This window comes from Paramacrobiotus metropolitanus, unplaced genomic scaffold (assembly GCF_019649055.1).
Source record: "Paramacrobiotus metropolitanus isolate TYO unplaced genomic scaffold, Prichtersi_v1.0 Parri_scaffold0000016, whole genome shotgun sequence".
NCBI classification, from domain to species: Eukaryota; Metazoa; Tardigrada; class Eutardigrada; order Parachela; family Macrobiotidae; genus Paramacrobiotus; species Paramacrobiotus metropolitanus.
This window is the reverse complement of record NW_026570236.1, coordinates 771,149-784,761: the sequence shown is the minus strand read 5'-3', so window position 1 is coordinate 784,761 and position 13,613 is coordinate 771,149. Positions and strand designations below refer to the sequence as shown.

Here is a 13,613-nt window from a genome sequence, read left to right as displayed (position 1 = left end):
GAAGCGCCGAGCTTTTATAGAACAAACTTTGATCCGGTATTCTTCGTAAACTTCTTGCATAGTCTTGTTTGATAAAGGTGAACGGTCATTTGCGTTGGTGCAGTCCGGATGTCCATGAAAAACACATCCGTTATATTCGTAAACCGTGTTGGTAACTTGATCGTAGCCGTCCACAAAATAATCATTAATACGTTTCTCTTTTCCATTTCGCCCATGCTCGATTCGCCAATCAGCTTGTGTTTTGTTAACCCAGGTCAGCCACTGAGTTGCTTCCATGCTGGTTATTCTGTTGGTTTGGTAACCGTGAGCTGAAATGACTCCGATTTCTTCCTTCCGGAGATTAAAAGTTCGAAAAAATTTCAAACAAGCTGAAGCAATGGTTACGGATTTAAAGGGATCAATGCACGCTAGAGCCATAAAATCATCTCGGAATTTTAAGGCACATTTCCGCAAAACTGACACGTCCATTGAACAGTAGCTGGTTAACTGCTGCCGAAAGTCAAAACGTCCTTGCTTCTTGTTTTTTCGCCTGTATACCATTTAAAGAATTCGACCTGCTTGGCGGCACACATTGCTTCGATACCGTAAGAAGACGGGTTTGGGAAGGAATAATTTTATCCCAATTTTCCGGCTGATTAATTTTGTGAGGAAGTCACCTTTCTTCTCATCAGATTTAAGACCGACCGCTTTAGGAAATTTAGACAAAGCCAGCTGCACAAAGTTAAGCGTATCCACGGCGTTCATGTCCAAAGCTTTGTAGCGAATATTCAGCAGCTGACTACCACGGCAAAGAATGTCCGGCTTCAAGTTATTGTCTATCATGTGGGCCAAAATGAAATGTCCATCGTATCCTCGCAGATTGTGCGCAATTATCGTGTAGCCACGATGCTCTTCACGGAAAAGCCATTTGCAAAAGTTTGCGATGACATCATAACCGGCTAGAGGAGTACCATCAGGAGGAAAACGATATTCCTTTCCGCAGCAATACTGCGCGACGACGTAGTTTGGAATGTGAGTACCATCGACCGACGTGTAAGTTTCGAAATCAAAGAAAATGTACTTCGGATTAGCATCCAATTCTTCTGGTTCAAGAGGTTGGAAGTAACATTTATGCGAATTTTGAGGCACCCAGTCTTTGCAGGTTGAGCAGTACATTTCGTCACAGTTATGAACCTGATCCGGGCGATTGAGCATATTCACAAACTTGTTGCACTTGGAGCAGATGAAAAGATCCTCGCAAAGCGTCCTTCCATTTTTTCGTAAAGTCTTGTGCACATCAAAGCACTCTTTGTTGGTGAAAGTTCGTCCACAATCGGGGCATAACTTTGGGTCATTGGCTTTGCAATCGCTTTTACTGCGATAACACATGTTGCATCTCTGTTCACAGCGATGATCTGTCTTTCGGCCGTATCCTTGATCGCAGTTTGTGCAATAATAACTCTGCATGTGGTATCCAGATGGTTTAGTTATCAGATCGAAATGATTTTTATCGTACATTAAGTAAATCTGCTTCATTCCCGGTTTCTTCTTCTCCGGCACTTGTGCGATAAGAGTGTTTCCTTCCTGCACAGAAATAACCTTGACTTGACACTTTAAAACGCGTTGAAAAGCCGGCAAATCTTCCAACCCAAACATTTTTCCAATAGTGAGACCCGCATCTTGGACCAACTGACACGCGAGTTTTTCCAACTTACGCCCTCTAGGATTAGTTAAAGCTTTCCATTTCATCTTGTCTTTGCCGCTGACATCATGAGTGTTTCTGAAATGACCGAGCGCCAATGCTGCAGGTAAGCAAAGGTTGTTTCCTGTTGTCACTGTAACAATAGACGAGCTGAATCGTTTTCGGTCAACCGTAGTATGGATATGTTTTCTTCTTCTTCCACCAGCCGGTATTACGGTCCGAACAATTGTAATTTGAAAACTTTCGTCGATGCAGAATGAGTTGCTTGAATTAATCATGACCATCATATCCATAAGGTCGTCAATCTTGAAATCTTGTAACCTTTTCATATGAAGATCAGCTTTGCGGTTGAGTGTATGACTGGAGAGAAGGATGACGATTCTGTCGTCTGGTCCGAATTCTTTCGTAATGACACTGAATATAGCTTCGAACACTTTGGGCATTGCTTCCATTGAGGTGACAGGATCGAATTTCATATTGAGGTTTTCGATTTTAACGCGATACGTGATTTCCGATGTTGAAAATTTCTTTGTTTGCTTTTCGTTGATCTTTTCCAGAGTAAAGTACTTTGTCCAGTCTGTGGATTCCAGTCCCTTGATCCACCGCTCTGTATGGCGTTAGCTTCCGGTATTCACGAATGAGCTTTTGTTTCCCGTACAGATTGGCAATTGCATCGAGAGAAAACAGCCCTTCTGCCTTTTCTGGCCAGTTTTCATGCAACCATTGTTGCAGAAACTCGGCATAAAAGCGCAAAACTTCATCCAAGTTAAACATGGTTTCTGCTTACCTGCGATTAGTAATCCGCAAGCACAACAATAGCAAATGGCGGGTAACGGCCAGTAATCCAGTTAACACATAAATGCTTAGCTCGAAAACAAAAAAAGAAAACCTTTAGGAACAAAACAATCAATGAGACGAGAATGGAATACAAAGCGTGCTAAATACCTTTTACTATAAGCTATGCAGCTTCACATCTACTGCAACTTTTTTACAGTTTCCTATGAAAAATTGTGTAGTCTAAGTTGCCAAAAGGGCAGAACATGCAGTTTGATGGATGGTTTTAGAGTCTTCAGTGCAAGTGTACTGTTTAATATGGCAATTGTACGACGCCCGTTCAGATAGAAATGCAGTTGTCGACAGAAATGTCGAGACTTAGAGGCACGAAGAATAGCGTATGGACGTGTGCGTGGTTAAATGTCTACAGAAACTGACAGATCACAGATGACAATTGCGATACGTGTGCTAAAATCGCAAAGTTCATGAAAATTGTGCACAATCAAACAAATAACGTGTAACAAAAAGTGCACGCAGCTCGTCAGATGTTTGTGAAAGATACGCACTGTAAAACGTTTTGGGGCCTTACACACTTGCGGACAATGAGATGTTTATGGAAACTGGCATACATACAACAGTCAGATGTACCTTAGAAATGAGTATGTTGCAGAACTGTACGAATAATATGAGTAGGTAGAAACAAAATGTTCCGATGTTTGTAAGTAATCTGTACCCCTAGGATACGACATGGGAGTATACCAGCAGTTAGATATCTAAAGAAACTGTGTGTTGCGAGTTATTAAGGAATGAGCATGTTTTGACAGGTCAGACGCCAAGGAAACATGTGTACGAGAATCATTAAAACACAATCTTAACCCAAACTTGCGCATAATGAGATGCCTATGTAAAAGACATATGTCAAATCACGAGCATTCATATTAAAACACAATCTTAACTCAGAGAAGAGCAAAAGTAGTAATAAAATATAAGTTAGATAGTTATTTTACGTAATAAATATAAAAATTAGATAAAATATGTAAAATAGATTTTATTCCATATCACCCGTTACTCTTCTCTCACCAACACAGACAGCGACTTCGGCCCCGATTGGGCCTCATTGCACCCCGGCAACGCATCCAGAATATGGGCCAGTTGGTGTCTGTGTTGTCGTTGGCGCGTTAAACTTATGTATTGACATGCAAATGACCACCTCAGATGACTGTGCCAACTTTAACACTGGCAATGCTTTATGCTGTTACGGTAATTAAGAAGTCTGATAGAATTACACAATTTTTACAAAATTTGATCACATTACAAATTACAGCCGACAGTATTACGACAATACCGTCGACCCTTCCAACGACTACGACGAGCAGTCTTCTCAGAGGCTCCCACAAAGCCACTGTCCGGGAACAAAGATGTGGTGTTCCGAATGGCGATCCCGATGTTTACATCGCCGTTGAAAAGGCTAAACAAAGAGCCACGTTTCGGCGTGTCAAATTGAAATCACGTGGTGCAAACGTCGCGCACAAATCGCGATTCTCCATACAGCAAACCATTGTGGGCGGATTCGATGCACCGAATGGTTCTGGTTCTCTTTGCTGGCAAGTATGTGGAAAGACCCAACTCATAATGCTGGATAGATTTCCGGCAAAATCTGCGCTCTTGCTCTTTGTGAAAAATCTGTTCTTTAAAAAGCAGATTAAAACTTACAATTAGCAGACTGCCTTGACGAAACCTTGTGACAAAAAATATTGACAGATAACTGTAGATATCGATAGCAATACCATTTACGACTATGTTTACGACGTAAATTTCCTTTGCTAAAAAAGGTCAGCGTCGTTCGACTGGGACCAACAGGTAATGCGAATCTGTGCGGCGGAGTTATCATTGGCAGTCGGACTATCTTGACAGCCGCGCACTGCATGGTGGATAACGACATTACCACTGCTCAGTACAATTCGTCAGCCAATCGCTTTCTTGTTACAATTGGCGCTATCACGCGTGACACCAACGGCGAAACGTTGCTTCCCAACTATGTGCAAGGATGCGCATGGAATTATAACGTATCGCTATCGATACCGCATCCTGATTTTGATTCATCGGTGCAAGATAACGACTTAGCGTTGCTAATCCTGTCTGAACCAATTAATTTTCGACGTCGGGGAGCCTGTGCATGCAAGCTGTGTTTGAGCAAACAGATTCCTGAAGTAGGCGACAAATGTATTGTATCCGGTTTTGGAGATGAAGTCGATCTAGAATTCGGTAAGACGAATTAATGCTAGAACTGGCTACTTAGTACCTAGATCCAGATTTCAAACATAAGGTATAAGTAAGAACGACTACGGTACCCTATTATTAATTTTTAATGTCAGAACACGAGCCCGAAACAAGTACAAAATTGTACAGTACAAGTACCAAGAATGTACAGTATGAAGTACTATGAACGCATTGAACTTCATTACGGTTTATGTACAGACAATGTGACCGCCCCACGTGAGGCCATTCCACTGAAATACGTGCAGCAAACCATCCTCCAATCCAGTTACGATCACTGCGGCTACATTTTTTTGAATAATCACACATATACTAATTTGGATCTCTTTCTATGCGCTGGTGGAAAGGTTGGTGAAGATTCCTGCCAGGGTGACAGCGGAGGACCATTGTTTTGTTATGACGCAAACACTTCCACACAGTACCTAGCGGGCATAGTGTCCATCGGTATCGGTTGTGGCACTAGCTGGGGTGCGCTTTACACGAAGGTTGGACTGTATTTACCATGGATTTTTAACACTGCTCCTCTTGGTGATCTATCAATAATGGTGTAAAAAAAAAGAACAGGAGTTCAATTAAAAAGCCAAAACTTTTGTCTTCACAATAGCAGCGGTGTAACTTGCAGCATCAAAAGCAAGTGCCGTCTTCAGAATGTCTGTACGAAATGCGCTTTGGTTGATTGAGATCATTAAATTATATTTGGTAAAGTATGTTAAAAAGTGAATGAGAGGTATCAAAGCACGATATTAAGTACATCACCGCGATTCCAGAACCATCCCGTTATTTAACGTAATGACCTTTAAATCAAAACTTTGCGGCGAGGTTTCCGTCCCGGCTTTGCTTCGTTTATTGAAGAAATTCCGGCATGCCCGACCCAAGCGGTGTGAGGTGAGGGTCAACCTTTCAGCCGCAAAGAGAATACAAGCCAGGGTCAAACCGACAGCCCAGCAGATGTACACGCCGATAACATCCTCGATCTGCACTTTGCGGATTTCGTCCGGGCGGCTTTCCAGCTGCTGCTGACAGCGCTTTGGTTTATAGTTACCTTGCCATTCGCGGTCCGCCCAGTGCGCAATTAATCCAGAGAAGACCAAACGTTGTATCCTAAAAATTTAAATATTTTAGCATTTACTTTGTAGTTTGTGCTCACTATGCTGCAATAATTTTCTTGGTATTTTAATCAAGATCACCACGAGTGCAAGTACAAAAAACGCATTCTACTGCTGACACGCTTAAAATTCAGGACTATCGTACACTAAAGAAGCATTCGTGATACTACATTGTAATTTAATAGATTTTTGCTCGTGAAATTAGTATCGTACCATTTGTCGAAGAGAGGCGCGTAATTTGTGCCTCTGCGAAATCCAAGAGCGTATTTCGACTTTTCGATGGCTTTCCGCATCATCGCGAACCGACACTGACCCGGTAACTCGGAATCCTCCGCAATCGTGACCCGCATATTGGCTTGTTGTCCAATATATCCATATTTCAATCTGGAAACCATCTGTACAGCGGTATCATATTCATCCACCAAACCGGCTTCCGGATTTTTGGTAATCTTTTTCCAGATATCCCGATAGATCTGTTTCTCCGCTGTGCGAAATGCAATCTCGATGTAGGAATTACGAGTGACCACCGGTTGGATGTTACTCTGATACACGAAGTCATCGAAATTGTCGATGAACTGCAGTCGCCCGGGAAACGTCAGAAAGGCGATCAGATTACCGGAGTACGTGGCTACCGTGCAAATACCAAACAACCACCAGAAGGCCATAAATATCCGAGCGGAATCGGAGTCCGGTGTGATCTGACCACCTTGCGAGACGATGGCACCGTAGCAGTACATGTACGCTTCGGAGAGGGAAGCGAAATGGTTAGGTTTGCCAGTTGCCGGGTAATATGGAGAAAGACGGCTGAAAAAGTACAACAGAGGACCGGAGAGCGCGACGACTCCGATGACACAGATCCATACCTGTGCAAAAGCGATTGTGGTAAAAAATGCGTACCTTTTCGTTACCGGCAAATATTTCAACAGGCATTCATAAAATGTTGGTGTACATAATGTGATCAATGTCATATATGATGCTGCATATTACTACTCACAATTTTATTGAAAGGAAGAAGGAATGTGAACAAACTCTTATCGAACTCGCTTCGGGGAAGCAGAACAGTAATGGGATCTTCGAAGAACGGTACGGTGAAATGGACAACTTCCTCGCGTTCTGCGGTGATGGTGAGGTCAGCCGCAACCATCTCCACTTCACCTCGCGCTAGCATGCCGACCATTCCGTTCCATGATCCGTTGGTATCGCGGCTACCGTAGAAATTGTCTCCACTGGGTGGGAAAATGATTTTATATCTGTAACGATTAGTTAAGCATTAGGACTCTACGTCTGCATACTTTTTGCGCAGAGCTTAGCGCAGCGAGTAAAGCGACGTTAAATTTTGAAAAGATGTAAGTTTACCCTATCACAAAAGAAAACGGCATAGTTTCTTTAAGTTGCTAGTTAATGTTTTTAATGACAATGCCCGAACCTGAAGTTAAGAACTCGTGATAAAGTCTGTAGCATATTCGGTATTATTCCATGGTACAGATACTGCTTATCAGAAACGGACGCCGCTCCGCTGCTGAGTAATTGGAAAGCGGTTTCATTCTTGGCCATGAACGGCGGTAACTCCATTGACACCACGGTCAGCATCCGACCACCCAGATCGTTCACGCTGCGATAACTCATTCCGTGGTATGATTGGTTACCCACGTACCAGATCCCCGTATTATAAACATGCGGCATGTTGTCCATCGGGTCAATGTCGTAGCGCGTCACGGAATAACTTGTGCACACTTCCCATCCGGCGTTTTCTGAGCAGGACAGCAATTTTGCCAGTTCTCGCATGACCTCTTGAATTTCAGGTGATGGAGATGTGTTGTTCCCGCAGACGCTATGTCTGTTTTGACCTCGCGACTCGATTACGCGAGAGTAATACTCCGTCGTGGAGATTGTTGACAGAAGGCCAGCGAGCGACATCTGCTTGCTGTAGATGTTTGTAGCTTCTGGTTTTAAGGGAGCGGAATTCATCCAAAAATCCACGTAGTGCTGCACGATGCGACTGGTGACTGATGACAACCAGTACTCAGCGCGCCAGCGTACGACACGCACGATGTCACGGTCTTTGATGATCAGAAAGTCCTGCTCGGTTATTTGGTACCAGGATGGCAGGACAAAGGTGACTTCTGCCAACATGTTTAAAACCAACATGTCTGTCATCTAAAAAGCAAGATTTAGTAGCAACATTTTGTTGGAATCAAATCAAAAAGTATCATAAAATGAAATTTGATTTTCTTGTAGGTGCGACTTTCATTGACTTGGCTCATGCGATATTCCATTATATAACTAACTCGTATATAACTAACAGCCCGTGCACTACGTCATTTCGCATTCCGCGATGTTACTGTAATACGATACGGAAAGCTTGTGGTACTGTATCGTTTCGGTATTATTGGATTAACGTAATTGCCACAGCTATTAAACGCTCTTACAACTTTTAAAGAAGCTGCGATAACGTTGTTTTTGGTGTGTGGGACGATTAGAATCCTCCGGTCAGCATTGGGAAGCAAAGTGAGCAACTGCAAGCACTCTCCAAAGAGAAGGTTGAACTGCTGTGCATCGCGCGGTTGCAGCCAACACTGAAGCGTAGTAACAAACTGGGCATGGAGCCGCTCGATGGTCGCCTCCATTTCTTCACGACCTGGTAAGACACTGATTGTACAGGAGATTGTTTGCTTTAGTTTTTACCCAACGTTTTTAAAACGTACGGTCTGGAATAAAATAACGTGGGCCAAAGGATATCGCATAAGCGTGAATCATTATGCAAGAGTTGAGGATACAGGACTACATAAAATGCCGTCATATGACGGCATTTTATGTAGTCCTGTATCCTCAACTCTTGCATAATGATTCAATGCATGCTCTGCATTGCATGAGTACTTACCGCAAAAGGATTCTCCATCGCACATATGAATAACCACAGCGTTGTCCCAACGAAAACCCTGACTGATGATACCCGGTACGATCTCGGATAATCCATATCCAAACATATAAAAGGGGAACAGATTGGAAAAGCCATCAACGGATGCTGGTGTGGTTGACTGGGCGACACAGCCTTCGCGGTCATCCCCCATACTGGATCTGGTGGGTATCAGTATAACAGGATTTCGGATGCTTCTCACAATTCGAGGAGGCATACAAGATTCCGTAGTGATATAGAGAAGATCACTTAGAAGATCCAGTGTCTCACATACTGTAAAGTGTAAACACCGTACAATAAGCTTCGGCTATGCTATTCATTGATAGAATGTTTTGGGCGTCGATTATATACATATATTTACTTACATAATATCACAAGACTATAAGTACAGTTACGTATACCTCATCATTATAGATAATCAGATTTGCAAAAGTTAATAATCATTTTTTATGACCTTTCGTTACAGGTTGGCCGAGAAATTCCCGGATATCATAGAGATGCGACAGTGTCTGAGAATTCGATTCGCTGCTAATCCCAGTTCCCAGAATACCTTCCGCTTCTTCAATGGCATCCAGGATACCTGAAAGTACATGCAATCAGTAAAACACACAGAGCACTTGGAAATGTGTGCAACCCGTAAGATAATCAGCAAAACCATCTGGTAGAAAATTGGCATGGAGTTACCAAACTTTTGGGCGCTAGCAAGATGTGCAGACCATGGTGACCGCACTATGAAGTGCAGTAAACCTAACAGAACCAAGTAGACTAAGGATGTCCATCTCAGTGTCCTCATTTTGGGCTTGTACAGATAACGGTTTTGTTTGGAGAAACTCGGAAAAATACCGCATTATCCAACGATCAGTTCAATGCGCAACTGTATAGTTTTTCATTACACTGATACTGAATCGTTTCAAATAGGTGTGACACATTCTGACATAACACTACACACAGCGTTTTGTTCATAATTTCACACGAATTGTTGAATAATGCATCACTGCAGCGGAATTCAGTACAGACAAAAACTGTTAAAAACTGATATTCGTAGAAATGCACTGCAAAAATGCTTGCCAAAAATCGATTCCATTGAGAGAGCACTTCTGCACTATGTCGGCTAGGTTGTCAGAGTACCGTGTTGACGTTGTAATCCGACCATCCTGGTGCTTTATTCCCGCAGATTAAACAACTGGCCGATGTGTGATGACTGATGATTAATCGCCGCAAATGCAAAAACAAATAAATGTTCTTTGTTTCGATTCCCCAGGTGCCTTGCTATACCCAGTTGTCATATGCAGATGCGCTTGAGCTGCAATATCTTTTTAGTGCTTGCATTTCCTCAAGTGTTCGTGTACGAGTGCAAAGCATGCGCCATTTTACAAGTTTTTCTTGCTCATTGCTGCAGATTTACAGACCTTTAGTAATACCAGAAGTGGAAATGTAAGGTGCAGTTGATTTTATGTACATTACAATGAATGAACAATGAATTACAACGAATGTGCAGTCGAAATGAAGTTCACCGGCAGCAGAGTGCGGAAGCCAGCAACTGATGGAATGTGTTTCACTTTTCCATTCAGTTGTTGTCGATAATATTCTCGTGGATGTCTAATTCCTTCGGAACCATCAGTTGCTGGCTTAATTAGAGATCGCTTAATTAAGGTTATTAAACAGCGGACGCCTTCATAAATGTCGTATAATTATGGCAGCGGATTTGTTATAAGGGGTATTGCTAGGATAGAACATCATTATTATGTACAGAGTACTTCATACATGTATAATGAAATGATTGCTGAATTTGCTTTCCAACATAAGGAGCCAAAATAATATTAAAGGCACAGTCAATATTAACTTGAATGGGTAACCGGGTTCAGGGCTTTCAATTGTCGGCGAGATTTTTCTTTAACTGATTGGCAAGTCTTCGAACAGCCTTTAAACGGTCGTCGTGGCTTGCCCTTCCAGCAGTGGCTCTGCTACTTTTGCAAATTTAACAACAGAATACATTGGCCTTGCTGGACTCCGTGTTCTGCTTCTCCGGTTCGTAGCGTTTTTGTGCCGCTCCTCCCGGAATTTTGCTGATCTTCTAGCGTTCACGGTAAATATCACTAGCAGTAGGATTATAGCGGCAAAAACAATGCCAAAAAACGGACCCTCCCAATTTCGTCCTGGATCTTCCGATCGTACCGGTTCGATGACAGCCGTTAATTCCGCACTCGTAACGTAAACTGCCGGTAGGGATCGTTTGTGACGCAACTCTAATGGAGGATTTAAGTATAGTGTGGCGAGGGAGTGAATATGAATCGTATGGAACGGTGCGAGGTCTTGGATTAATGTGCTCTCCCATAGTCTGGCCGCGATCTTGACGACGATCTTTTGGTCTGCGCCGATTGGCGGAAGGTCGCATGTCAGCGGCACGCAGTTGACCCGGGAGTGATTGCAGCTCTGTTTTTAGTTCAGCAAACTGATTAACTTCACGCGAAATTTAAACTGCCTAGAAAATGTACATCTCAGCGTTTACCAGGTGAAAATGCCACGGTGAAGTTGCAGCTTTGGAGAATGGCGTTTGCCCTTTGGTGTTGCTGAGTTGGTCGGTTGGAGTTACGCTTCTCCGTTTTTTCTATGAATCCAAACGAAAACTTAATGAACAACATGACGCGTGAAAAAAGTGGGACCGTACTCACTGCAAACTTTGGAGGATTATGCAGAATCTCTGGCAGCGAACAGTTCGATAGTATTTCAAGTCCAGTGGAAAGATCCTACGATGATGATAACGTCATTCGAAAATTTACCAGGACAGTGTTTGTGTTCACGTCAGCATTTCTTGGATTTTTTCCGAATACATCTAATAATACCGAATACGAGTGCTTTACTAGTTCTGCATTGCCGTTTTAAGTCGCGTGCTAGATGGACTCGTAAAAGTACTGTAGAAAATGTATATACTGTTGACAGCAATAACTACCGTACTTAATGTTAAAAGCGTTATTTACTCTGTTTTCATACTTCGTAAGTCCTAACTCCATAGTCCACGTTATCATGGTGTGTACTGTACACCTTTTCGCACACATAAAACTGATATGCTAACAATAAGTTGTATGTGCATCGTGCAGCTGTATTTTAATGTGCATCGTCAAGCTAAATAAACCAAATGTCACCGCATAGGAATGCATAGTTACAGTACATGAAACAGAACTATAACCGTCCCTTGAATTACCTGAACAATGATATCGCTTTCAAAATAAGTCAGTTGTTCTTCCACTTCCTGAGGGTTCCGGACGCTGTAAGGCCACTGCACCAGCAGTCGGCTGTCCTGTGACGGCCATTCTCCTGTGTTGTGAACCTGCAGCGAAATTACCTTCAAAACAAATACATAAAAAGAGAAAAAATTAAAAAAAATAACTCAAAGATCGATTTTATCAGAATATCCTAGTGAAGATTACTCTCTCTTATCAATCTAAAATGTCGAGCCGTGAAGGCCAGTATTTAACAAAACCGCGATACGTACCGCGAAGCTTTAAATAAACTCTTTAAAAGTCTCTTAACGCAATTATTGACTTATTAATCGAGAATCACTGCCCCTTGTCAACACTTAAGCACTTTTATGCTTGCGTACGTACTTACTGTAAAAGTGTGATGAAATAAACTGCCGATTTCTTCGACTTTTTGTATTTTTGGAACTGGTTTGTAGGCACTCCGAAGAACTTCGATAACGTCTGGTTCCGATTCTCCAAGAATTGTAATTGTATGATAATTACAGTGCGCTGGATAAAGCGCCAATAACAGCACACCCACCACACTGGGGAAACTAGCGCGTGCCAGTCCCATCCTCCGGAACATAACAAATGTTCCGATACCTCTGACTACGAAGAATATATGCAGATAGTTATAGAACAAGTATACCTGGCGGCTGACGCTGTAGATAAGAATACACAACAAATATAAAATTCGACACGATGAAGGAGTTAGCTCAAAATCGGCCGTATATACCTTGAAATTATCCCTAAATACGGGTATCATTTGCCTTCTTTAGCTGGCTGTCCTGATACTCTTAAAAAGTCAACATGGTATGCATGGATGCAGCGCGGCAATAAGCCAATAACCTATCAGTCATTTCACAAATGATAAGTGATAACACATTATTTTATTTCTTGATAGCGTGCTTTACGGTTGTAGATCTTCATTGCCAAAGTAATGCAGACAATCTGTATGTTTTTGTTATTAGTGATGCAGAACTTCACGAGTTGAGGAAATGGTTAATACGATCTTGGTAATGGTTTAATACTATAACGGTTATTGTTGACTAATTTGTTGATATACGATACTTGCTGTGTGGTACCAACGCTTTAGTTTAGAATGGATGTTATTATGTAATGCACAGGGTATCGCATCCGTACACTGCAGCTAGCTACAAGCTTACAAGTACAAATACAACTGTGCCCACAAAATTGCTTATTCAGAATGCATAAATAATTCAGTCGCTCCTATTGTAGAGCGCCACCGATCCATATAAAAACCCCGTACCCTAGGGTAATACGCCGCAATATTTTGCAAGTTATTGGTTTTTACACAACGTAAACTGTCTGTCTTGGTCGTAGTTAGTACTCTGTTGGCTTTTTTTAAATATTAGCTATTAGTTTCGCAGTGCACTGCTGTATTTATTGTTAGTAGTATATTATGTAGATTTTACATCTGCGTAAATGCTCAGTAGATGTAGAACAAAATAATAATGCATAATGTGGTGTTTTGGGATAACTTTAACAGTTACTAATAGATTGCAGGGTGCTTAATAATACGGGAAGCACTAAAAGACAACAATAACAATTATGTATAATGGTAAACACGGGTGATTACTGATTCCGTGTCAAGTGCA

The 13,613-nt window shown here is 42.1% G+C and overlaps 3 protein-coding genes across 5 annotated transcripts; 1 reads left to right on the top strand and 2 right to left on the bottom strand.

Moving 5' to 3' along the window:
* The first annotated feature begins 3,442 nt into the window (after nucleotides 1–3,442).
* On the top strand, nucleotides 3,443–5,881 carry LOC129585214 (transmembrane protease serine 9-like). 2 transcript variants are annotated; one of them, XM_055477813.1, is made up of 4 exons: nucleotides 3,443–3,715; nucleotides 3,780–4,063; nucleotides 4,288–4,720; nucleotides 4,934–5,881. In XM_055477813.1, the coding sequence occupies exons 1-4, from the start codon at nucleotides 3,652–3,654 to the stop codon at nucleotides 5,281–5,283; spliced, it is 1,131 nt and encodes a 376-aa protein (XP_055333788.1). In that variant the 5' UTR covers nucleotides 3,443–3,651; the 3' UTR covers nucleotides 5,284–5,881. The 2 variants fall into 2 exon arrangements, with proteins under 2 accessions (XP_055333788.1, XP_055333787.1); XM_055477812.1 differs by having other exon boundaries at nucleotides 3,443–4,063.
* On the bottom strand, nucleotides 5,003–9,768 carry LOC129585211 (uncharacterized). Its single transcript, XM_055477807.1, has 8 exons — nucleotides 9,440–9,768; nucleotides 9,210–9,335; nucleotides 8,720–9,028; nucleotides 8,268–8,476; nucleotides 7,265–7,995; nucleotides 6,833–7,088; nucleotides 6,052–6,701; nucleotides 5,003–5,833 (listed from the first exon to the last, which is right to left on the bottom strand). Exons 1-8 carry the CDS (start codon nucleotides 9,546–9,548, stop codon nucleotides 5,485–5,487), a joined length of 2,739 nt encoding a protein of 912 aa, XP_055333782.1. The 5' UTR covers nucleotides 9,549–9,768; the 3' UTR covers nucleotides 5,003–5,484.
* Nucleotides 9,769–10,152: 384 nt separating this feature from the next.
* Nucleotides 10,153–12,922, bottom strand: LOC129585213 (integrin alpha ina-1-like). Of its 2 annotated transcripts, XM_055477811.1 has the most exons (6): nucleotides 12,731–12,922; nucleotides 12,365–12,603; nucleotides 11,958–12,083; nucleotides 11,428–11,502; nucleotides 11,265–11,363; nucleotides 10,153–11,188 (listed from the first exon to the last, which is right to left on the bottom strand). In XM_055477811.1, exons 2-6 carry the CDS (start codon nucleotides 12,578–12,580, stop codon nucleotides 10,679–10,681), a joined length of 1,026 nt encoding a protein of 341 aa, XP_055333786.1. In that variant the 5' UTR covers nucleotides 12,581–12,603; nucleotides 12,731–12,922; the 3' UTR covers nucleotides 10,153–10,678. The 2 variants fall into 2 exon arrangements, with proteins under 2 accessions (XP_055333786.1, XP_055333785.1); XM_055477810.1 differs by having other exon boundaries at nucleotides 10,154–11,188; nucleotides 12,365–12,921.
* Between the last annotated feature and the right edge of the window lie 691 nt (nucleotides 12,923–13,613).